Below are 23,610 nucleotides of genomic sequence, written 5' to 3' on the forward strand. Positions count from 1 at the left end.
ATGCTAAAAGTAAGTGCCCTGCGCGTGGCTGTGCATGTTTGTACGTGTGGCAGGGCATGGGAAATGGCCCTGCTGAAGAACAAAAGAGAGAGAAACGCGCTGTGTGTGGGGAAAACAGCCCGTATTTACAGCATCCAGATCCAAATCAATACTCCCCATCTTGTGACAGCCCTGGGAGGTGACTCCGGGAGCTGGAGCCCCTCAGATGTGGCACATGGGGCCATGCGTGCCCCTGGGGGGATGCGGCTCGGCCGAGGGGTGGATGATGCTTTGGGATCAGCACTGAGCTGTGAAGCCTGGCTGCTGTGTGATGGATGGGAGGCCGACGTGTCTGCAGGCAAGCGGCGGGGCTGCAGTGCTCTAATGGACGTGTTATTACAGAAGCTATTCAGAATGATTTGTAATAGCTGGTTAGACATTTAATACAGCCATTCATTAGTCTGAACGCAGGGAGGACTTGTGAAATTGAGCCAGGATTTACTGATTCCTGCAGTTCCCAACTTTCTAGAGGGAAACTTTGGAAACTAGGGGTGGGGCTACCAAAAACTAGAATGTGATGGCACAGACACCAGCAGCTTTCACTGAAAGCCATTGGTCACCTCACATTATCAATAAAGCTGCAAGGAATCAGTCATCTAAGTCATTCCTTACAGCGAAGAGCACTCTCTGGAAATGCAAAATAAACCAAAAGCAACATTGATATCAAGCTCAAAGGCTTCAGGTATTTCAGTGTGCTCCTGCATGCAAATAATAACTGATTTTTTAGCGTGGCCACCTAGGACTCCAGGAGAAGCCAGGGAAGAAGACACATGCTCATCCCTGGGCTGAGCCATTGGCAAAGCGCTGTGGCCCACCAGGCTTGCACCTACCTGGGGCATCCATTGGAGTGGAAGGTGACCCCGTGGCCACGGCTCCTGAAGGCTGCTCGAATCCTTGGGTGCCTGTCATCCTCCAGGATGACGTAGGTGAACTGTGCTTCCTCAGTGAATGCAATCAGGATGGCTATGTTGCCTGATGGGTAGCTGAGAGGTGGTTTAGGAAAGACAAGCCCATTGGAAGCCCACAGAAAGCACGGTTTGCATGAAAAAGATTGTGGGGCATTGTGGTGTGTGTGTGGGGGGAATGACTCATGCCTCTGCCACCCACCCTTCAAGCAGCCAACCTGAGGGCTACTGGATCTGTAGACTGTACTTCCATAGAGAAGCGGCGCTGACCCACACAAGTTGTGTAGCCAGCCCAAAATGAGGTGAAGTGGCCTTCAGCTGCCCTGGGGGAGGTTTGGGTTGGATATTAGGAGGAATTTCTTCTCAAGAAGAGCAGTGAGGCACTGGCACAGGCTGCCCAGGGAGATGGTAGAGTCACTGTCCCTGGAGGTGTTCAAGAACCGTGTAGATGTGGCACTGAGGAACATGATCAGTGGGCATGGTGGGGATGGGCTGATGGTTGGATTAGGTATCTTAGAGGTCTTTTCCAACCATAGTGATTCTATGGTTCTATGAAAACACAGAGGCAAGTTGCTCCAAGGGAGGAGAGCCACAGTGGTCCACTCTGAGGTAGGACATGCCCATGATGGCTCATCTGCATGAGCTGGATACTAAACCTGACCGCTTCCATCTGGGAAAAGGAGATAAAATGTCTGTCCATCGGGATAGCATCTCCTCACAGGGCTGGGAGAGCGGCAGAGCTGCAAGAGCAAAACCAGAGCGATGAGAGGCAGGTGGGTGCAGGGGAACATCACAGGGGTGTGCAGGACATGGGTGCTCCGCACCATGCCTTCCTCTCCCTGTGCCCATGCCAACCCCAAACCATCACACACTGTGCTTTCCACCTAGCCTTCATTTATTTGTTTGCTTACTTTTTAATTAAACCCTTTAAAATAACTAAGGGAAACCCATCCTTCAGTCCTGTGTTTTTGCATTTCATGTGCAAAGCTCAGCTCTTTTTATTTTATGTCATTAGCCTCTCTCTGATGATATAATTTGCCAGGAGCCCTCTTTCCATTAGACACACGAGTAATTTACCCAGCAGCATCCTGACAAGTGAAATAAAAACATTTCTTTGCTGAGGGCTTAGCTCCAAGCATCGCAAGGAAGCTGGGTTCGGTGCTTTCTAATAGGAATAAGGAGCCTGGAAAAATGGAGAGCAGCTTGTTTTGGTTGAGAAGGGGAAGAGGAGTGTTTGTTTGCTCCCCCCCATTTAACATCATCATTCAAAGCAGCAGCTGATTGCCAGGTGCAGAAAGGGCCTTGCTCAGACTTTGTCTCTCATTGGGATTTGAGGGACTGCTCCACCGCAGTTCCCATTTGGTACCCAAGAAGGAACTCATTTCAGCTGCAGCACTCATTAATAACCCGAAAGTGCACGCTTTGGCTCTGCAAACCAGCTAAGGATTACTGCTTGGTTGTAAGGGATGGAGGGGAACAGAAAAGCAACAAACCGGCAATCTTGTGCCTGCTTTCATTTTTCAGGCTTTTTATGAGGCTAAAAAGACAGGCAGTCCTAGGCAGGAGGATTTGCTGCCCCTATATTTCAGGAGGAGAGAGCAATATAATGCACTTCTATGTTGAAAATAAAAAAGCCAACAAAATCACTGATTGTGTGATAAATCACAGGTGGTTTTCTGATATGCCTGCAGAAACTGCAGAAATGCTTTGGTTTGGGGAGGGGAGGAGAAGCAGAAGAGAGAAGAGGGGGCTGAACTGGGAGTGGGGACATAGTCCCTGAAATATGCTTTTGCCACTCTCCCAAAAAACAGCTCCTTGACCCTTAATCATCTTTCTTTTGGTCACCTTCGGCCTGACTTTCCAGATGGAGCTGCCACGTGAGCCCCCTGCCCCACTGTTTGCTGGGCACGACAGTGATGCCCCTACTGATGGACTAAGTGCTTCCTGGACCACGTAAAGCTTTTACCTGTGCTGTCAAATTGTTGGCCTGGGGCTTGGCCTGGGTCCAGGAGCATTCCTAGCTCAGGAGCCCAGGTCCGTCTGGCACAATCTGGCAGTTTGGGAAGGGCAGTTTGGTTTGGAGAGTAAGAGAGATGTATAGTATGGAACTAAGTAGAGCAGGGCCTGAGGTTTCAGCTGGAGTGCAGATGGTGGCATTCAGCCTTCAAACTGCACAGCATGCTCAATAGGTAAAACATCTACACATGGGCATTATCCCCGTAAAACCCTGCAGATGCCTGACTCAGCTTTGCACCCCATCCATAAACACCTGATTAGGTCCATCTTCCAACAGCCACAAGCACGTAGGTCCCATCAACTTAGTGCACTCACTGGAAAACATTTCACTGGGCCCGAGGGAATGGCATGGAGCTGTGTCAGGGGAGGGGCAGGTGGGGGTTAGGGACAGGTTCTGCACCAGAGGGCGGTGGGCATAGAACAGGCTGCCCAGGGCAGTGGGCATGGCACTGAGATTGCCAGGGTTCAAGAAGTGTTTGGACAACTCTTTCAGACAGAGGCTCTGATTTTGGAATGGCTCTGGTTGGAGCCAGGGGTGGGACTAGATGATCCTTATAGGTCCCTTCCAACTTGTGTTATTCTATGATTTTGCTGATTAGGACCTTCTCCATATCTCATAATGATATGTAAATATGCTTGGCTGGAGCAGACCCAACAACGTACTCTATAATCCCCACCTGAAAAGCAACATGAAGAGCTCCAGCTCTACACTCACCTTTAGGTGCTCTGCAACAAAATCCTTGTCCATCTCAAGTAGGTCTTCTAGAGGTGCCAATGTTGATTGGTGCTTTGTGAAAGGGTCAGTCTTTGGTCTGATGGTGTAGTCATTGGGTTTTGAGAGTCTGAAAGAGATTCTGTTCCCTGAAAAAAAAAATGTTTAGGAGGTTGGTGTTGAGGACAATGTGATGTAGCTCTGTTTCTCCAAGCTTTCTGTCTTGGGTTATTTGGAATGGAGAGGGAATGGAGGGAGGGATTGAGGATTGTGTTTGAGGAGGAAGAAGTGGGAAGATCTAGCCTGACTAGGATAGGACAGGCTCTGTTACACTGTAGGACAATTTTCCTAAGAAATGTAAGGGATCTCCTTGCTCAAAACAATAGAATGTCCAGCTGAGAACTGCTTATAGCAAAGCATGGATTAAACATGAACCAGCAAATTTCTTCTGCACTATCTCCTACTCTTTTCAACCAGAGGACATGCAGCATGTAGATGACAGCCTCATGGGCAGGGTATTATGCAGATCCGTGTTTCGATTAACTATGAATGCCCCTGGCCACTCCTAGTTAGGATTTTGGCACCTTTTAGTACATAAAAGGCTGCAGTCTCTGTTTCTTCTCTGAGTGCCCTCAAGTTACCACGTACTTCTGGCTCCAAATCGGGCCCAGAGACCACAGCAATTCAAGGTACTCACGGGAAACACATGTCAAATACTGCTGAAGGACTTCCCTGTAGTTCTTAAAGCCTCCCTCATCTAACCTGAGATCAAAAAAAGAGAAGTTGACAATCACATCAAATTGTTGGCGGTGGTGTGATGCAACAAGGAGGTGCTGATGGGCCTCCCTCCTCCCACCAGTGTCTGGGGTCTCTCTGAGTTCCTTACTGTTGCAACACCTTCTCCTTGATGCCGCTTCGCAACTCAGCTTGTAAATTGTTAGTGTGGGGAGCAGAGTCCATCTCATCCTCTGCTTCATCTTCACTCATCAGGTCTTGGACGGCAGCGCTGAATACCTGCTTATAGCTCCTGCAGCAAAAGAGCTGTGGGGTGCAGCACACATCAGGAGTGATGTTGCTCCTGGGCAGAACCTGCTTATATTGCAGCATCCCAACTCTGTATGAGTAGACTCACGTTTTCCCATGGTTTTTCCTTCACATCTGCTGCTGTTGGGATTGGTTTTTCAGGAGCACCGCAGAAGGTACACCTTGCAGACTCTTCAGTTACAGTAGTTTCCTCAGAAGACGTTAGAAATTAAGTATCAGCTTCATTAATTTTTTTTTTAAAAAAGAAATGAGCTTAAATCTAGGCTGTTCCCATAAATGCAACCAAACCCACTGCATTTCATGTAACACCAGCCCTTATTTTTGCTATCTATTTATTGATATATAGATATATATACTCAGGAAACTCAGTCTGTATTTAAATATCTATGCTTTCAAACAAATGTAGTTGTTATGCTCACTCTTCCTTCTTAAAGAGTTCACTGGAAAATGCTAATTGATTTTCACATGGAAATGGGAACAACTTGATTTGACCTTCCTTTAACATCCTGTGAAGCACTGAGAATGTGGGGAAAAAAAGAGCAAAATAAAGCTCAAATGAGTTTTAAAAAGCAAGTCCTGTCTCCTCTTTAAGAAAAACCTTGAGAGAATACATTAAAAAAACAGGACGTGCTCAGGTTTTTTAGGGGAGCTTCAATGGAAAAGAACATGTTTGCATTTTGAAAAGAAAAAAATTGTGTTTGCAAAGCTTTTCCAATGGAAACGTTTGTGTTCAGCTCTTCTCTATCATGGTAGTTGCTTGAAAGTGACTTAAGAGTGGCTTTAAAGGCCTTTCCCTCTCTGTTGTATTTACAGTAGCTGTCCCAGTGCCTTCTACTCCAAGCAGAGATGTCACCTAAGCACAGAGCATGTCACCCCAGGTTGCATTCTGGGTGGCTATTCCTCATCTCTCAGCCCGTTGTGATCCAGCAACCCCATGGGCTGGCCAGCAGCACCAATGAAAGGCACCCATCTCTTTTTGCACCATGCGTGTCTTCGCACACTCCAGAAGACACTTTGTGTCCCAGTCACTGCCATTTGTTCTTTTCTTGACCTTGTCAAACAAGTCTTGGTTTTTGGATGGTCAAGCCTAAATCTCAAAAGGCGGGGAGCCTCTGCCCTTTTGAGTGATGTTCAGCCTGACTCTTTTACCTACAAACAGCAGTGGCATCACTCCATCCTCTTGCCCTTCAACCAAGTTGCCCTGAGGAGAAAGAAGTGCCTCTCGTTGTTAACCCAGAGGCCCCTGGCACCCCTCCCAGGTGGGCTCTGCTCCTGAGAAAAAAGCCCACCAAACCACCAAAAAGTGCATGTCACAGTAACTCGTGGTTCCTTGTACTGACCCCTGCTGGGCCTCACCTCAGCTGTGTGCAGGGCAGCTGCCATCCCATTATCCTCCTGCTCTTCTCTGCTGGATGACTCCTCCTCCTCTGACTCTGGACTTGGACTTCTGTGAGCAGGTTCAGCAGACTCACACACAGCTTTTTGCAAGGAAGAGCTGTTTAACTGGCATTCATCAGCATCTCACAGGTTTCTGTGCAGCAATTTTCTCAAAGGAAGGCTTTTCTAACCATTGCTTCCCTTGCCCAGAGAAGCTGTGGGTGCCCCATCCCTGGAGGCGCTCAAGGCCAGGTTGGATGGGGCCCTGGGCAGCCTGAGCTGGTGGGGGGCACTGCCCACAGCAGGGGTTTGGAGCTGAGAAGTTTTTAATGTCCTTTCCAACGCAAGTCGTTCTATGATTCTATGATTCTGCCTCCTCTCCCCAGACCCAAGGATGTTTGTATTCCTATTTGTGCCAGGGCCGGGCTTCAGCAGGGAAAAGGGTCACCATCAGGTCTCCTGATGGTCCCATACAGTCTGGAGGAGGGCTAACACACATCCCAGCAGGTATCATCACTCCTACATCTATCTGTGCAATGGGGAGAGGCAGATGTTCCAGTTAGCCACACCACCGTCTGTACCCAGAAGTACCATACAATCCCTCAGGACATCCAAAGAACTTGGGAGAACTGCATGGCTTCCCCCTCCTTGGGACCTGACACTTCACATCTCTGAGACGAGGCTGCTCTGCTGGCATAGGCATTGCCCCGTGTTTTCAAATCATTCAAAACTAATCCCAAAATAGAGGTGAGTAGAGAGAGGAGAACATTGCTGGTGATATTCAGGGTGTGTGAGGCAACAAGATGACTGTGAAGAGGCACTGAAAGATCCTTGTGGCACTGAATAAAAGGGTAATAAAAATCACAGATGAAATCTTATGTAGAAAAATATAAAGTGATGTGCATGGGAAAAGACAATCCTAGCTTTACATATATAAAATAATGGGCTCCAAGGTGGCTATTTCCACTTGGGAATGAAATCTTCAGGCTATAACAGATAGCTCTATGCAAATGTCAGCTCAATGCTCAGTAGCAATCAAAAAAGCAAACAGAAAGCTAGGAATTATTAGGGGTAGACAGAAAAACAGAGGAAGTTATTATGCTGCTGTATAAATCCATGGGCTCCCATCTCCTGAATACTATTGTGCAGCCCTGATTCACCAATCTCAAATATGATATAGAAGAAATAGAAAAGATACAGAGAAAGGCAATTGAAGATGATCAAAGGCATAAAAGGGCCTCCATTCGGGGAATGACTGAATAGATTAAGACTTTTTATCTTGGAAGAAAAATGACTGAAGAAAAGATACAACCAAGTTTTGTAGAGTGAAGGGTGGTGTGACTGGAGAACAGCAGTTCACATCATTCAGAGCTCTTCAGAAAGTAAAGAAGGATCACCAAACAGTATGGTCAAGTGGTATGTTCAAAATTAGCAAGAGATTTTTCCACTGAGGTCCTCCTCACCACGAGGCACTGTGGATGTTCAACGTTTCCATTGGTTCAATAGGTTGTAAAGTGGTAGATGGGAAAGGAACCCATCCTTTCAGTACTTGAAGGGAGAGTATAAACAGGAGGGAGAACAACTGTTTACATGGGTGGATAGTGATAGAACAAGGGGGAATGGTTTTAAACTGAGACAGGGGAGATTTAGCTTAGACGTTAGGAGGAAGTTTTTCACACAGAGGGTGGTGACGCACTGGAACAGGTTGCCCAAGGAGCTTGTGGATGCCCCGTCCTTGGAGGCATTCAAGGCCAGGCTGGATGTGGCTGTGGGCAGCCAGGTCTAGTGGTTGGTGACCCTGCACTCAGCAGGGGGGTTGAAACTCAATGATCTTTGAGGTCCTTTTCAAAACAAGCCATTCTATGATTCCATGATTCTATGAAGAGCAATTAGCTGCAGAGATGGTCCCTACAGTTCAAGAAGCTCCTGAGTCCCATATTACCAGGGAATGAGAGTATTATGGGAAGCATAAATAAGTGTTGGCTATATTTTTGTATTTCTTCCCGAGCATCTGCTGGCTCTTGCCTAGGGCAGGACGCTGGGCCAGGCACACTCCTGGGCTCACCCTCCGCAGTCATCCTTGTGTTCATGCTGGGCCATTTCTCCCACTAAGGCGAATTAGCTTAAGTATACCCTGACCTGCCATTTGCTGCTGCCTGTCCTTGTTTGAGATGCAGCCTCCTGCATCACAGAGGTGTGGCACCATAGTGGCTTTCCAGACTGAACAAACCATAGAATCATAGAATTATGAAGGTTGGAAAAATCCTCCATCATCTAGTCCAACCATCCACCTACCACTAATATTGCCCACTAAACCATATTCCTTAGAACCACATCTCCACATTTCTTGAACACCTCCAGGGACAGTGTCTCCAACTCCTCCCTGAGCAGCCTGCTCCAGGGCAGCACCACTCTTTTGGAGAACAATTTTTTCCTAATATTCAACCTGAACGTCCCCTGGCACAACCAGGCATAATTTTCAGGTTAAAACCACCACCACCACCAAGACCCAAGGGCAGCTGCATCCCCTGTTCCTCAAGCTCCCAAGGCAAAAGAATCTGTAGGCCAACTGCTTCAGAGCACAAATCTCTTCCTTGGGGATAACTGCTGTGGAAGACGAAGCAGTGACTTCTGTGACCATCAGTAGCATCCAGACATCCAAAGAAATCACTTGCTCTTCTGCTTGTTACGCATGGTTTCAAATAATGGAAGAGCAACAAAAAACAAACAAACAGTGAATTCAATGTCCAGATTTGATTCACTCAGATTTTTCTATAGTAAATTAAAAAATGAGAACAGCGGGACACTCCAATGGCACAACATGTATTTTCTGGCACAGGCTGCCCAGGGAGGTGGTGGAGTCACCATCCCTGGAGGTGTTCAAGAACCATGTAGATGTGGCACTGAGGGACGTGGTCAGTGGGCATGGTGGGGATGGGCTGAGGGATGGACTAGATAGTCTTAGAGATCTTTTCCAACACTGATAATTCTATGATTCTGTGATTCACAGTAGGGCTCAGCACCTCAATGGCAGAACCTCCTCTACTCTTCTGGCCTTGCGCACTTGTCCAAGGTCGCCTTAAAACTCATGCCTTAACTCTTTCCCAGCTGATGGATACAAGCCCTGAGCCTCACGTTGCACCTTGTCTCCAGCTAGAAATGAGAATGAGGGATGGCGGCTATTACAAGGTAATCACGCCCTGAGGGAAATTACTGAGCTCAAGTATCTCTGCTTCCCAGACCATGGTAATCTCCTCGCACTCAGTTAGCCATTGGCAAAGCTTGTCAAGGCAGGCTGGCTTGTCACTCTCAGCATTTAGCGGCCTGCCCTACTTCTGGAGGCAGCTGCATCAAATGAACATCCTCGTGTTGACATTGCACTCTCAGTAATGTGGAGATGAGGCTTATTTTTGGAATATCTACCATTTTCACCTATAAAGCATAATCTGAAGCAAATGTAAGGCTGAATTCTATTCATATTGACACCTGAGCTATTTTGCTGCAGCTCCGAAGGAGTGATGATGATATACATTGAAACAGGAGGGCAATCAGACACCTTTCCAATTGATCTTCAGGAGAGGTAGCACAAAAGGCTCCATTTCACATACGGAAGAAAATAGACCGATAGTGAGTGTTATGGGGATAAAACAAACAAGCAACAACAATATTTCTTGATCCCTAGATTTCCAATAGGTAGGAGTCCCTGCTGTGTTTGACTCTGTGCAAGGATGAAGGAAGAGCCCAGAATGAGGAGTGCAATCTGAAAGTGGGTGAGAGGAGAAAACCCTCTTCCTCCTCTTCCTCTTCCTCTTCCTTTTCCTCTTCCTCTTCCTCTCAGTCCTCTTCCTCTTCCTCTCAGTTCTCTTCCTCCTACTACTTCTCCTCCTCTTCCTCCCTTGTTATGGCCACCCCTCATCATCCACTCCCCCTCCTTGATGGGCTGGCCCCATCCCGTTGACACTAGAGAGCTTACTTAGCCATGGAAAAGCTAAAACATAAATAATATTTATTGACTGATTGATATACGTGCATCATACATTATATATTTTCATGTTACAGATATTAATTATTTATGCATTGTTACAAAAATAATATGAATAAATAAAAGCCAGGCACCCTGCAGCCCCACGCCTTGTGCCTGGGCTGCCCTTGCTGGCTCAGGTTCCTAACTCCCTTGATTGCCTTATTTTAATGTTGTTGTGCTGAATAATACATATTTCTTGTGAAGAAAAGCAAGCGTTTCTGTGCAGGGGGAACTTGGCAGCTCAGAATACTGAGCAGCAGTTTCCTCAAAGCAGTGGGATTCAACCTGGTAATCAACGCTATTAGCATTAAAAGGAACTGTCTAAATGTCAAGCTGGTTCAATAAATAAGCTCTAATACACTTAGAAATGGGGAATTAAAAGTTTCACCACTAATTATGTTTCCTATTTTGGATTTTCTGTCAATTCTAGCACTTCCATTCAAATGAGACAATTGTTTTCTGCCAAGACAATGGAAATGCAATGGTCTGAAAGTCAAGGGTGGGCAAAGATGTTCACACATAGCAGAGAGATAAGGTGGATCATGGTCCCTCTCACAAACATTAGAAGAGCTGTAAGGGTATGGTCAGTGGATCCTTCCATTGGGAGTGTCCCCACCAGGGACACCGATTATCAGGAACACTCCTGAGAAGCATCTTCCATGGTCAATCTCGTTGCCTTTTGCCCATAGCAACTTCTGACCCAGCGTCACCTCAGCAGGAGCCAGCCTGAATGATCCCATCTTCTACAAGCAGATGGAACACAAGCAGGCAGGTGCCCCAATGTCCCAGTACTCCCCAGCTTCCTGTTCCAGCACCTCCTCCGATACATCTTGGCCCCATCAGAGCTGGGAAACAACAAGAGATGCTCCAGGCTTCTGTAGGACATGGCCTTTTCTGTGACTGCAAAGCCACAGAGTGGTGATGGAGAGCACCAAGAGCCCATGTGTGATTTGGTCTTCTGAAACATCAAGGCATAGCATGGTGTTTTCAAGAATCACGTAGATGTGACTGAGGGGCATGGTTAGTGGGCATGGTGGGGTTAGGGTGGTGGTTGGACTAGATGATGACATTAGTGGTCTTTTCCAACCTTAATGATTCTACAATTCTATTCTACGATTCTATGATCACTCAGGCTATGGGAAAAAGAGGGTGGTGTGCTGGGGGTGTGGGATGGCTGGATCCTGTAGCAGCAGCAGGGAGGGCTGAATCCAGCCAGGGGAGGACAAGGGAGGGAGGACGAGCTCCTCTCGTGAGCCAAAGGTGCACAGAAGGAGGTGAGCAGCAAAAGCAGGGGGTGCAGCTTGCTGGAGGCGCATTTCACAGCAAGCATAGAAATCAGCTGCGTGTTTAACAACCAACTCCACTCCTCCGGACCCAGCCACCTGCAGCGCTGCCTGGATGGAAGCGGCTCAGCTACGCCTGGTGCTTTGATGCAGCAATGACACATAACTGATACTGATGGCAAAGGCTAATCCTCCCTACCCTGTAATGTCCCCAGTCAATCATGCAATATTCTGTTATTGGAAAAACTCATTTTTGCCCCTCCGATGGTAATCACTGTATGCCCTGAAGCACAAGCCTTGATAGCCTGTGTAATTTGCAACCTAGCTAAGTGTAACTGCAGATGTTAATCCTATTTATATAAATGCCTGACAAGCAAAAGTAGCGATGGAGGGATGAGCTGCGGGGTGGGGGAAGTCTTCCAGGCATCCTCCTGCAGATTTCAAGCTGCTGCGTCCCACTGATAGGAGATGGAGAGTTCAGGGTGGGGGAACAGGGGAGCCCAGGCAGCAGCTCTGCCTTTGTGCCCTGGGGTTTGCTTGGCCCTGGATTCTGGAGCAGATCTCACGCGGGGCACGTCCCTGTTCCAGGCAGTCACGCTTTACCCAGTGACTGCAGAAATATGCAGCAAAGCCAGTGAGACTGTTGTGAAAAGAAAACAAACAAACAAACAAAAAACCCTCAAAATAAAAAATAAATAATAATAAAAAGCAAGATTCTCCTCTTTCTACACTTTCCCCTTTCCTTCTTGATGCAAGTGCTTTTATCCAAACAGAAAGGAAGGGTGTTGCTGTCCCAGGTCCTTCCTTCACAGCCCGAGGGCTGCAGGTGCCCAGATAGAAGAGAAGAGGGATTACCTTTTCTGTTACACTTTACCACCAAACATTCAATGAGCAACAAGGAATGAGACTCTGAATACTCTGCTTGGCAGGAAAGAGTCAAAGCAAAGTGACCCATGATGGCAAAAAGAGGTCTTCAAATGGTTTGGTCATCCTTATGAGCAAAACGATTTTTAACTTAGCTGGGATTTTCAAAAGGCCATTAACAGTGGCAGCTGGGAATCTCAAAAACTCAGATTTATCTCATGGCTGTTATAATTAAGCAAAAGATCACACTGTACCTTGCTCACACTGGTCTGTTGGGCTCTTCTCCTCTCCCTCTTCTGCTCTTGCCTCTTCCTCTCTTTCAGCTGACCCCTCACTCACTTGTGCTTCGGAGAAAATCTCAGTGTCTCTGAAAAGCGTCACCACATCTGGAGGAAGAACAGAAATTCCCGTAGTGCGAGGACGTGGCGTCGTTGTGACCTCTATAGGGAACAACATGAAGATCAGCTACCTAGCTGTCATTGCCCCCCTCTGCACCACGCTGTCTCCTGCCCATGAGCATGGTCTGCAGATTCCTTTGCTGAAGACACTGCTTGGGAGGGAAGTCAAACATTGGGTGTTAGGAAAAATTTCTTCTCAGAAAGAGTGGTGAGGCATGGTAACAGGCTGCCCAGGGAGTTCTCAAAGCTCGCACCAGTGACTGGTATCTGTGCACCCAACCACTTGTGTGGCTCATTGAGGATCAGGAGGAAGTGGGTCACAGCTTTGTAACTGCAGGAAGCCACCATTTCTAGGAATTAATGCCTTCGGATGAAATCTGGAAAAACGAGACTCTGGGGCTCTGCAGAAGCAAAAGGTTTAATGCAGGGAAGCCAGGGCTTTGTGGGAGCTCTGACCGCTGGTGTCCCACCAAGACAGGAGGGATTCCAGTGCCAAGCAGGATGTCCCTGCCTTCCCTCCTCTCCCAGCAGCCCCACGACACCCAGCATTGCCCCCTACCACATTACGGCTCACATCACCCCTGTCCTGTGGGATTTCCGCATTTCCATTGCTGCAGGAACCCCCACCGTGACCGAGAGCCCCGCTTGCTGTGGTTGGAGAGCCCAAGGACAGCAGTGATTTGGGCAGGCAGAGGATGGCGATATTTTTAATTGCATCCATTAATGTAGATGGAAAGGGACAGATGAGCATTTGGATATATTTTCTGCTTTCTTTTGGACCTGAGAAAGAGCTGTTGCAGCCAAAAGCACATTTTCCATCCCACCTGTATACTACAATTGGTCTAATAAAAATGAATTTCATTTGCCTACAAAAATCACCGTTCTGGGCACTTAATACCCATAGAACATGCTGTTTTCTATTCCTGGCTTCCTTTAAAAGGACAGGTCTTGCTGCTCATTGGAGTGAATGCACAAGACACATGTTAGAGCCAAGTGAGCCCTGCTGTAGGAGCCTCCACACGATGGTTTTCTAGGCTTGATTCTCCATGCGCTTAAATTGATTTTATGGTCATGGTACTCCTGGGACACTGAGGCAGCTGCTTCAGGTTTTCACCAGTTAAAGCAAGATTAAATTGGGATGCACATGCCAGCAAGAAGCACTTGCTGCCGTCTGTGGTCCTTCAGCATCTCTGATACTGCGTGCAGGCAGAAGTTCGGTCTGAAAAAGGTTTAAAACCAGAACCTACATCTTCCATGAGCTGCTCCTGCCACAGACAGCCTCAGAGCTATTCTTCTCCTCTCCTATTACTGAAACAGCCTAAACATCATGTTTTAGTTATAAAGTGAGTTTAGTGGGTGGAAGGGTGGGAGGGGAAGGGGGGATTAAATTTACTGCTTCTGTGACTACAGATCTGAAATAAATCTCCGATTCAATGATAGATCAATAACACTGAGATTGGGTTTAAATTATTAATAAACTATGAGAAACGAGGATAATTATTCTATGAGTCACAGCTCTCTAATGCACTGCACATTTTTTCCCCTAGACATCTGCATTGAAGCACAACCTGCCTATCTCTTGGCAGAAGGCTGTAGCCAAGAAGTGGATGCCTTTTGTTTTGCAGGCTAAGCATTTAGCAAGCCCTCGTGGCTGAGACAGCCTGGTGACAGCGCAGAGCTTCTCTCACAGACCTGCACATAGACCAAGAGCCCCTAAAACAGTCAGGGGTCTGGTGTGCCCCTGGACCTCAGCTCTTGAACATCCTTGAGCACCTGGATGGATGAGATGGAGGTGTTTCTTGAGTCCAAAAGGAGACGCTGGCCTTGGGTGGCTGCAGAGGCCATCTGGCTGGTGGCAGTCAGGATAGGGACAACCTCTGGCTGCAGGAGGCAGGGAGGAAAGGAACAGCTTCCAGCAGCCTGCAATGGCAGCCACCATTCAGCTTCACTTTAGCTTCAAGTGAAGCTCACCTCACTCTTGGTGCAAAGAGAAGGTTTGCCAGCCCAAGGAGGCCCGTGAAGACCAAGAAAACTAGAATATTCCCCCATTCTGGATGAGGAGCATCTGTCAGCCGAGCCAAGCCACATGGACAAAGCATGGGCTGGAGAAGGTCAAGCCGGATGGTGCCCTGAGCAAACTGATCTAGCTGTAGGTGTTCCTGTTCACTGAGGAGAAGTTGGACCAGATGGCCTTTAAGGGTCCTTTTGAACTCAAATGATTTAGTGATTCTATGGAGCTGAGCATCCTGGGCATCTTCCTGCATCAGCAGGTGGTGGCATCTCTCAGCTCCTAGGCACCACAGCCGGTGCTGGGGACAGAAGAAACCTGACAGGCTCAGACCTTAGCACCAGTACCATCTCCTTGTGGGGATTTCCTTGGCTCACAGTTTTTCCCTGTGCCCTGGCAGAGTGGAGGGGCTGTGCAGGCTCAGAGCACTCGCTCCTGCTGGCTCCCCATCAGCTGCTGTGCTGAGCGTGGCCCTGCTTCACCCCGAGCTCTCACTGGTACGTGAAACCCCTAATAATGAAGAGAACCAAACAAAGCTGGATCTAAGGAAAAATGCCACGAGGCTTTTTGTGCCTTAATGACAGGAAGGGAACAGAACTTAGGATATCGGTAATGAGAGACATTTATCATTGTCAAAGTGCTTCAACTGAATCAGAATTCCCCTCAACAAAACCCACTTATGAATAACTTTTTTTTTTTTTAAGTAAACTGATGCCAGAAAGCCACTTTCCAAAGCAAACCCCACAGTTCTGAATGCTTGGGATGCTGGGCAGGTCTGCATCAAATGAACTCACCATCCTCCCTGCCAGCCAGGGTCTCATCTGAGTAGCTCCACTCTGTCTGGGTCATCTGATCTTCCACGTCATGCTTCCTGCCACTGTCAGTACAAAGAGGTGACACCAGGTGGGATGATGGCAGGGGAAGGGTGCTCTGGGGCTTAGGTGAGGTTTCCCAGCAGCGACTCCTGGGCAGGTAACATCAATCCTGAAATCCTTGCTGGGCTCCATCTCATCCAGCACGGTTCTACAACCGGCATCAGGCTGGCACGATTCATCATGCAACATGGCACTGGGGCTGTGTTGGAGCCAGCTGGGGGTGGGAAGCAGGACTTCTCCCTCATCACAGCATGTCCAGCACAAATGGCACTTTCCAGAAACCCTCCCACTCTCTTTTCTTCCTAAAGCTGTTTGTCAAGGCATGAAATCATTCTGAGCCTACGACGCACAGCAATCAAGGTGTCTGTGCAGTGCGGGGAGAATGTTGTGATTGCCTCTGATCTACCAATTCAGAGATGCCTGTGGCCTCAGCAACTGAAAAAAAGCATGGGGAAAATACAAAGTTTTTTTTTTACTGAACAAACTGTGGTTGGGGACTGACTTGATCTGATTCAGGGAAGGAGGGAAGAGGTTTTGATAATTTTGTTTGTCTGCATTGGTAATTCAAGGATGCTGTTACACACCATTGCTTGCTCATTAGTGACCTATGAATTTTAAAGGCTTTTGGGCACAGTGCCTGTGGGTGAAAACCTCAGGAGATTTTGAGAAACAGCAATGTTCTGGTGCCTCCATCGCTCTCCTCCCTGAAATGCCATCACTTTCTCCTTTCATGCATGGAGCAGAAGGCCACCTTGGATACCCTTGGGCTAATTCCCCTTCATATTGCAGCAGTGACTTTATAACTCTACAAGGACAGAGCCTTACTGTGTGCTTATGCAGCAACACAACAAGCCTTCCCTTAGACCACTATATTTATTTTATATATTTAGGATGAGTGGTGATGGCCTTAAGTTGCACCAGGTTGGATATTAGGAATCATTTCTTCTCAGAAAGAGTAGTGAGGCACTGGAACGGGCTGCCCAGGGAGGTGGTGGAGCCATCAAGGAGGTGCTCAAGAACTGTGTAGGTGTGGCACTGAGGAACATGGTTAGTGGGTACGGTGGGGATGGGCTGATAGTTGGACTTGGTGATCTTAGTGGTCTTTTCCAATCTTAATGATTCTGTGACTCCATGTTTCTGTATTCATTTTCCCTTGCTGCCAAGCACATGTTGTAATGTCATTTAGGAAAAGAGCTAAACAACCCTAAAAATGTGAGAACAGAAGACAAACCCCACATCAGGAGTGATGATACTTAGTTCACTGATGATATTAACAAAAACTCTACAGAGGCCATCAGTGTCTCTCTGAATATCCCCAAACACTGAGGGGCCCAACAACAACCAGTGGCCTGGATGTTACAGTTTATTAAGAGGAAAGGCAAAGCAGTGGCTGTCGGGCTGTGGGCATTGCAGACACCCCATAAATTTCCCCTGTTTGGTGTTCCTACTGCCAGCCCACGTACAGCATAAATACAGCCTCACCCAGCTGTGCGATGCAGAAAAATGCCACCAATTATTGTCCTTACTTGGATTCCTTTGGCTTAGAGCCAGTGGGATGAGCTGATGGAGAGTTTATCGCCTGTGCTGGAAGGGAGAGAAAAAGGTTTATTTTAAGAAGAAATATTCTTTTTGTATCGAACAGCAGGGTTTTTCTTTCTTTCTTTTTTTCTTTCTTTCTCTTTTTTGCCATGAGATTTCTGGCCATGTCATTATTTTGTATTTCAGATAAAACCTCCCCACCTTAACGAGGAACATTTTTTCCCCATTGCTTTTAATGGTATAATAAATTGCAGGCAAGCCAAGAAAAAGCTCCCAAAAATGGAGCCTTAAAAAGTGGCTGGCAACAGAGGGCAGACTTTGTAGCGGAAGAGACAAGAGTTACAAGCTAATTCACATTGCCTTCCCCGCAGATTTCATCTTGCAAGCAACTAGACGTAGTGCCAAAATGCCAAGTGGTGATATATCCAAAAAATCAGGGAAGCCAGAGGGAGAGATTTGGGGCAGGCATTTGCAGAAGGTGGTGGGAGAGGAGAGGACCCGTGTCCATGTGGAGGTCAGGGGAAAGGATATGGACACAGATGTTTGAGGAGGGCAAGAGGTGTTGGTGCAGTGGTTGGGAGGAATAAGGGATGTGGAAAAAGAGAGACATGACAGAAACAGGGAGCCAGAAAAAGCATCAAAATGAAGGTGTGTCACTCAGGTTAGATGAGCTACTCTTGTGAAAGACAAAAAAAACAATGAAAAAGGATTTAGAAAGACCACCAAAGCCCTGCAAAGCACTGTGCTGTCAAACACTTGAAGATGTGTTGAATGTTCAGCCTATGTCCCCACAGAAGCATTCCCAACTCCATTTTATTTTCCTTGGTAAATCTGCACATATCTAAATACTCTACCAAAAAAGGCTGAGAGAAACCTCGCATTTTGTCTGAAATTTAAATGGTGAGTTTAAAAGCAGTGGCAATCCAACCAGCAGTTCCCTGGGACAGCCATATGAGAGGTTTCCACATCCATCCACTCCCACCTGTGACACCTGTGGCTGCTGCCTCGACCCTGGGCCTCTTGCAGGGACAGGCTGCTCCGCAGGGATGCTGCTCACGTGCACGCCTGCTAAGAACACTTGGTTTCCAAGTGGAAAGCCCTTCAAAAGAAATAAACCTTACGTGTGCAAACAGTCAGTTGTTCTCATTCTTGGGTGCAGTCAAATTTGCATTGGAAAAAAAAAAAAGGAAAAGTGAGCAGAAAACACTTCTTTTGGCCAACCCCTGAGAAGGAACGATGTGCAGATTCTCTAGCAAATCAATGACTGTTTACATTATGAGTATGCTGACTCTTTCATGCCAGCTGTGCAATTCTGGCCATGGTGGGGGCTGTCCCCCCAGCAAGTGGACTGAGTGATCATAGCGTGTTCAAAGAAGAAATAAGGAAAAAGGCTAATATTTCCTCTATGAACCTTTCTTAAGATAAGGGCAAGTTGCCCCAGTCTCTTGCAGAAAGGTAGGCTTGCCCTAACTAAGGCAGTAGTTGCTGTTCCCTGTGAATGATGCTTGGTGCTTTCCCAGTGGGGTACCCAGGCTACCTGTCATGGGTCCCTTCCTCACCCTCTCCCTGGAGACAGCTGTGACTCTGACCTGCACACACCCGTACACAGTTCCTTGTATCTTAAGTTTTTTTTCTCTTTCCATGGATTAACCACATTTCTGTCTCTCTTATCAGCCTCCAAACACCGGTTAGTTTACTTAATGAGCTGTAAAATATTACCAAAGTCAGGGTATGCGGGAAAAAAACCACCTGTAAACATAGCTTGAGATACCTAAGAAGAGACAATTGTAGAGACAAATACACATTTGCTGGCATATGCTTGCAGCAGAGCAAATTTGGCTGCTCCAGGCAAGCTGATTCATGGCATTTGACTTTGAATACCTTGTTTCCCAAGACGGACGGATGGGCTTTCCAGCACCTTCCGTTTGTGACAAGCTCCCAGGGCTGGGGCTCCGGTCTGGGTGCTGGTGCTCCTTGCCTTGCCCTCACAGCTGTTGCCCAAAGCACACCACAGTAGCCCTCACTGGCTGGGCAGGCACATGTCTATCCCAAAATGGTGAGGCACTGACACAGGCTGCCCAGGGATGTGGTGGAGTCACCATCCCTGGAGATGTTCAAAAATCATGCAGATGTGGCACTGACTGAGGGACATGGTCAGTGGGCATGGTGTGATGGGCTCATGGTTGGACTGCATTATCTTAGTGGTCTTTTCCAATCTTAATGATTTTATGATTCTAAAACCCAGCACCATTCCAAGTGCCCATGCATAGCACTCATGTTTTCCATATGCAAACAGAAACTAAGGGAAGACCAAGGACAGTTGCCTTTCCCCTAACAGACTGCTGCTAATGTTACCTGTTAATGACTTATCTTTCCTTGGAACTACTGCATAGGTGCTCTGGCAAACTTCTTTGCTGTTTTCCCCCTGATTTGCTGGAAAGGATGAGGAGGCTCCTTCAGGCTCTTCATCCCAGACAATCTCCGTGCTGGTTTCCCCAGTTTTCTCATTGCGGGAGAGAGCAAGATTACTCTGCTTGATATAATCTCGTATTCTCTTCTTATTGAAGGCTTCCTCAGAAGTAGCGTACTTCTTTTCCAGCCTTTTCACATTTTCCTCTGTGAGAGCAGAGCTGGAATCTGATGGAACAGTCCCAGGGGAAAATATTTTTGGTGGGGACTGGTTACTGCCAGACCCTGACAGCTTGCGTCCATTAGACATATCTGCAATGCATTAAGGAGATGAGACTCTTCAGCAACAGGCAAAGTCAATTCATCATTCTGGTAACAAAGAAAGAGAGAAGAGAGAAATCCCATTAGTCATTTGCTCCTGACGGGCGTATTGATTGATGTAGTTAAAACGTTCACACTAAGATAACCTTATTAGATTGAAAATCACTTTCTTTTAGAGAGGATCTACTAGGCTCCGATTCAACAAAGCACTTAAACAAATATTTGATATTAAAGACAGGCTGAAGTCCCGTTGGTGGGATTTTGTTAAACAGATTCCACCTACCACTTAAACGCCAAAGCTTAAGACGGCTAAGAAAGCACAAACAGACCGCAGAATGCCTGCCTGTGCTCAGAGAGGCAACCAGATACCTTGTGTCGTAACATACAATGGCACCCTCGTCCCCACTAAGGCTGCACTGAAGACTGCATCAGTGATTTCATTATTAACCCAGTTTGCTTTGGCTGTAAAATGCTGTATGGCTGAAACTCACTGTATGCAGGCTGGAACGGAGCGCATTTTATATTCATTACCAGTGCTCAGACAAATTATTTTAGACATTTTATGCTACACGCTGATGAAGAAAAAAACAACAACAAAAATATACAGTAGAATCTATTGAATCTGTTTAATTGGTCTTGCTGGTGGCCATCTGACCATGCCAATTAAATGAAGACAAACAAAGCAGCTCTCAGAGGACTCGCAGTGAATGAACTCAGAGTAAATACTGCACAATTTTTGTTATTGCATTATTCTGTACAGTTGTGTGACTGAGACATAAACTAGTTATAAAAAGTGACTTGCCCTGCTGTTTGCAATATCTGGTTAATTGTGTCTGCTTCTTCCCTTCATCCACTCAGTCTGTTTAATGTCAAAAGAGAAAGGAGGGGATAACAAGGTTAGCATGGCAGCATTTGTGTTTTGCAACCTCCTCTCCTGTCCCTAGCTCTCCCCTCCCTTTCAGTTCCCATTGGGCGTGGTGATCCCGTGCTTCAAATGACTGCAGACCAAGACAGCTGTTTCCAGCTGTTTTACAGAGGCAGGCCCACAACTGGATGTCAGCTTTGGGGCACTCATCTGGATTATCTCCATACTAGGCAGCCCTCTCTTTCTGCTTGGGGAGAGTGGTCTCTGACAGCACACACAGAGGGGACCATTCAAGTGGACCTGCTTCTTGCCTCTTGCCTGGCCCTCCCTGGTGGGAACTATGCCAGGAGGTACATCTCACGGGGCCTTGGAGGAAGGCAACTGCATGGGCACCTGGTGAAGACTGTTGACTCTGTTCTTCTGCATTTGCCTTTCAAAGAACAGTACCACATGGAGGGCTGCCTGCCTGGGAAGGCTGTTGAGTCTGCCTTATTGGAAAGTTCTAAGAAGAGACTAGAGAAATGCCAAGCAAAATGGTGCAGCACCATCCACTGGGACCAGGTGGGGTCAGACAGCTCTGGTTTGTGAAGAATTTTTTCACAATGAAGGTGCTAAGGAGCTGGAATAGGTTGCCCAGAAAAGCTGTGGATGCCCCATCACTAGAAGTGTTCAAAGTTGGGTTGGACAGCGCTTTGAGCAACCTGATTAAATGAAAGGTGTCCTTGTCCATGGCAGGGGGGTTGGACTCAATGGTCTCTGAGGGTCTCTACCAACTCAAAACATTCTGTGAGTCTGTGATGCTGCTGTGGTGACATGATCTTTCCATACTAAAGACTGAGATTTCCTGGTTAGTAGGTGTCAATCCACAAGGCTGACCTAGTTTAGTTTCTTTATAAAAGTGCTTAACAGAATCAAGTCAAGTGCTACAGAGATGCACTTGTATAGGGTATCAATACTTTCCATTTATCAGTTGAGCTTATAAATCTCATTAGAAGAAATCACTAAGCGGATCAGACAAAAGCTATCTTCCCTAAGAGTCTGTTGGTTCACACTGAGGTCTATCTCTAATTTTCCCCTTATCCCTCTCTCAGGATAGTTTTCATCGGTCATCTCAATATCAAAGACCCAGGAGGATCCAAAAGGTTTTTCTTTTAGTACTGTTTGAACTGGGCTAGGTGTCTACATCTAGACTTTAAAGCATCTAGATTTACTAGTGGCAGCCTAACAGCGCATCCTTCATTGCTGGGACAGAGAACATCTCATTATCATACTGTCCAATTATATTGATTTTTAACTCCCTAGAGAACAAGCTTTTATGGGAAGGTCTGTCATTTCTGCATTTTATGACCATTTCTATTGTTTCTGTTGCAACAAATTTTTGAGATTGCTTCTTAACCATACTTTACTACATTTACAATGTTCTGTCACTGCACAGAAGTGCTCCTGGTGTTCAGACAGAACTTCTTGTGCTCCAGTTTGTGCCCACTGCTGATGTCTCATCCTGTTGTTTGGTTGTTGCTTCCTTCAAACCAGCATTAACATCATCTCCCCACTCTCATACCATGTAATTTGTCCTGGATAGCAATACACGGACCTGGACACTCTCAAAGAGAATTCTGGGGCAATTTGGTGCTGTTTTCACAGTGTCTGCATGGCAGGGCTGTCCTTGCCCTGTATCCGTGCACAGTGGTTCTCCTCACCTCTGGCCAGCTGCCATGTTTCACCAAGGTCAGCCCCACACACCATCACCTCTGAACACTGGCTGCCATCCTGAATACCTCCTCTCCTGAGAACATTTAAAAGGCTATTTTGTTTATTCTTAGCAAAGTCTGCTTACCTCCTCTACAGCCTTAAAACTTAGGGAATTTGAATGCATCAAAGAACAACTGAACTGAGCACATTTCAAAAGAAAAAGGAAAAAAAGGAGCAAGCTGTGAACAAGCGGCTTTGCTCCTCTGCCTGGCTCTCTGCAGAAGAAGTAGAGCCCAGTGGCAGGGCCTGTTCTTTAACACACATCCCATCCCCACCATGCCCAGTAATCCATGTCCCTCAGTGCCGCATCTGCCCTTTTTTTGCACATCTCCAGGGATGGTGACTCCACCACCTCCGTGGGCAGCCTGTGCCAGTGCCTCACCACTCTTTCTGAGAAGAACTTTTTCCAAATATCCAACTCCCAGAAGAACTCCTCTTCCAGTGGTGGGGAGTGAGTTACTTCAAATAGGCTCGTTCACCCTGTGTTGCTCTACCTAAAGCAATGCAGCTAATTCTTTGATAATCTTATATTTAGGGGGGTAAAGCCTTCAGGGCAGATCCTCTTGGTCTCTGTGCTCATACTGTAACTAGCAGGCTGAGCTCTCACTCTCATGGGGATGGTCCTGATGAGTAGGATCAATCACAGTAGTTTCTAGAATACCCTCTCCTTGCACTTGGCTCATCAAAGCTGCACAACTAACAGATCAGCAGTTTCACGACCATCGGAAGAAATGCAGCACTTGAATGTTCGCGTTGAACTTTTCCAGGAAACTGAAGAGGACCAAATGAGGCATTTTACTGAATTCTAAAGAGGGTTGTTTTTTTGTGTTAGTGCGTGCTTGCTTTCATCAAACGAAATGTTCAAAACAAAAAGCCCATGGCAAATTAGAGGGATGACATGCCACATTTTGAAAGTGCCAAATTTAAAGATCTCTGCTTTGGAACTTGGCCTCTCTCTCTGCATCATGAGCTATTCTAGGATTTTGATATTAAACCATCAAATTTTTCACTTGACCTGATACGTGCTTTCCTTACAAAGCTCCATCTTTTTTGCAAAATGCAAATAAATGTTCTCCCAGTCTCACTAAATACTATCACACAAAAAAGAGTTCTCTTGCTTCTGATAGCTCAGAGTTCGTGGGACCAGTATTAAATAGCAAAATCAGTCACATCAGAATT

The 23,610-nt window shown here is 46.7% G+C and overlaps 1 protein-coding gene across 4 annotated transcripts in view; it reads right to left on the bottom strand.

The window, feature by feature from the left end:
- ERICH6B (glutamate rich 6B) overlaps window positions 1–23,610 on the bottom strand; it is a 33,603-nt gene that overhangs the window by 1,417 nt on the left and 8,576 nt on the right. For 3 of the 4 annotated variants that reach the window (XM_021375700.1, XM_021375689.1, XM_021375679.1), the window contains exons 2-12: window positions 19,440–19,862; window positions 17,072–17,129; window positions 15,465–15,547; window positions 12,519–12,650; window positions 6,073–6,194; window positions 4,805–4,906; window positions 4,559–4,713; window positions 4,370–4,434; window positions 3,676–3,821; window positions 1,596–1,684; window positions 870–1,022 (exon numbers count right to left, since the gene is read on the bottom strand). In XM_021375700.1, coding sequence (XP_021231375.1) covers window positions 870–1,022; window positions 1,596–1,684; window positions 3,676–3,821; window positions 4,370–4,434; window positions 4,559–4,713; window positions 4,805–4,906; window positions 6,073–6,194; window positions 12,519–12,650; window positions 15,465–15,547; window positions 17,072–17,129; window positions 19,440–19,803 — 1,469 coding nt within the window. In that variant the 5' untranslated portion in view covers window positions 19,804–19,862. The remainder of the gene's footprint in view (window positions 1–869; window positions 1,023–1,595; window positions 1,685–3,675; window positions 3,822–4,369; window positions 4,435–4,558; window positions 4,714–4,804; window positions 4,907–6,072; window positions 6,195–12,518; window positions 12,651–15,464; window positions 15,548–17,071; window positions 17,130–19,439; window positions 19,863–23,610) is intronic. The other variant, XM_021375706.1, reaches the window with a different exon arrangement.

The sequence above is a fragment of the Numida meleagris genome, chromosome 1 (genome assembly GCF_002078875.1).
Source record: "Numida meleagris isolate 19003 breed g44 Domestic line chromosome 1, NumMel1.0, whole genome shotgun sequence".
Taxonomy (NCBI): domain Eukaryota; kingdom Metazoa; phylum Chordata; class Aves; order Galliformes; family Numididae; genus Numida; species Numida meleagris.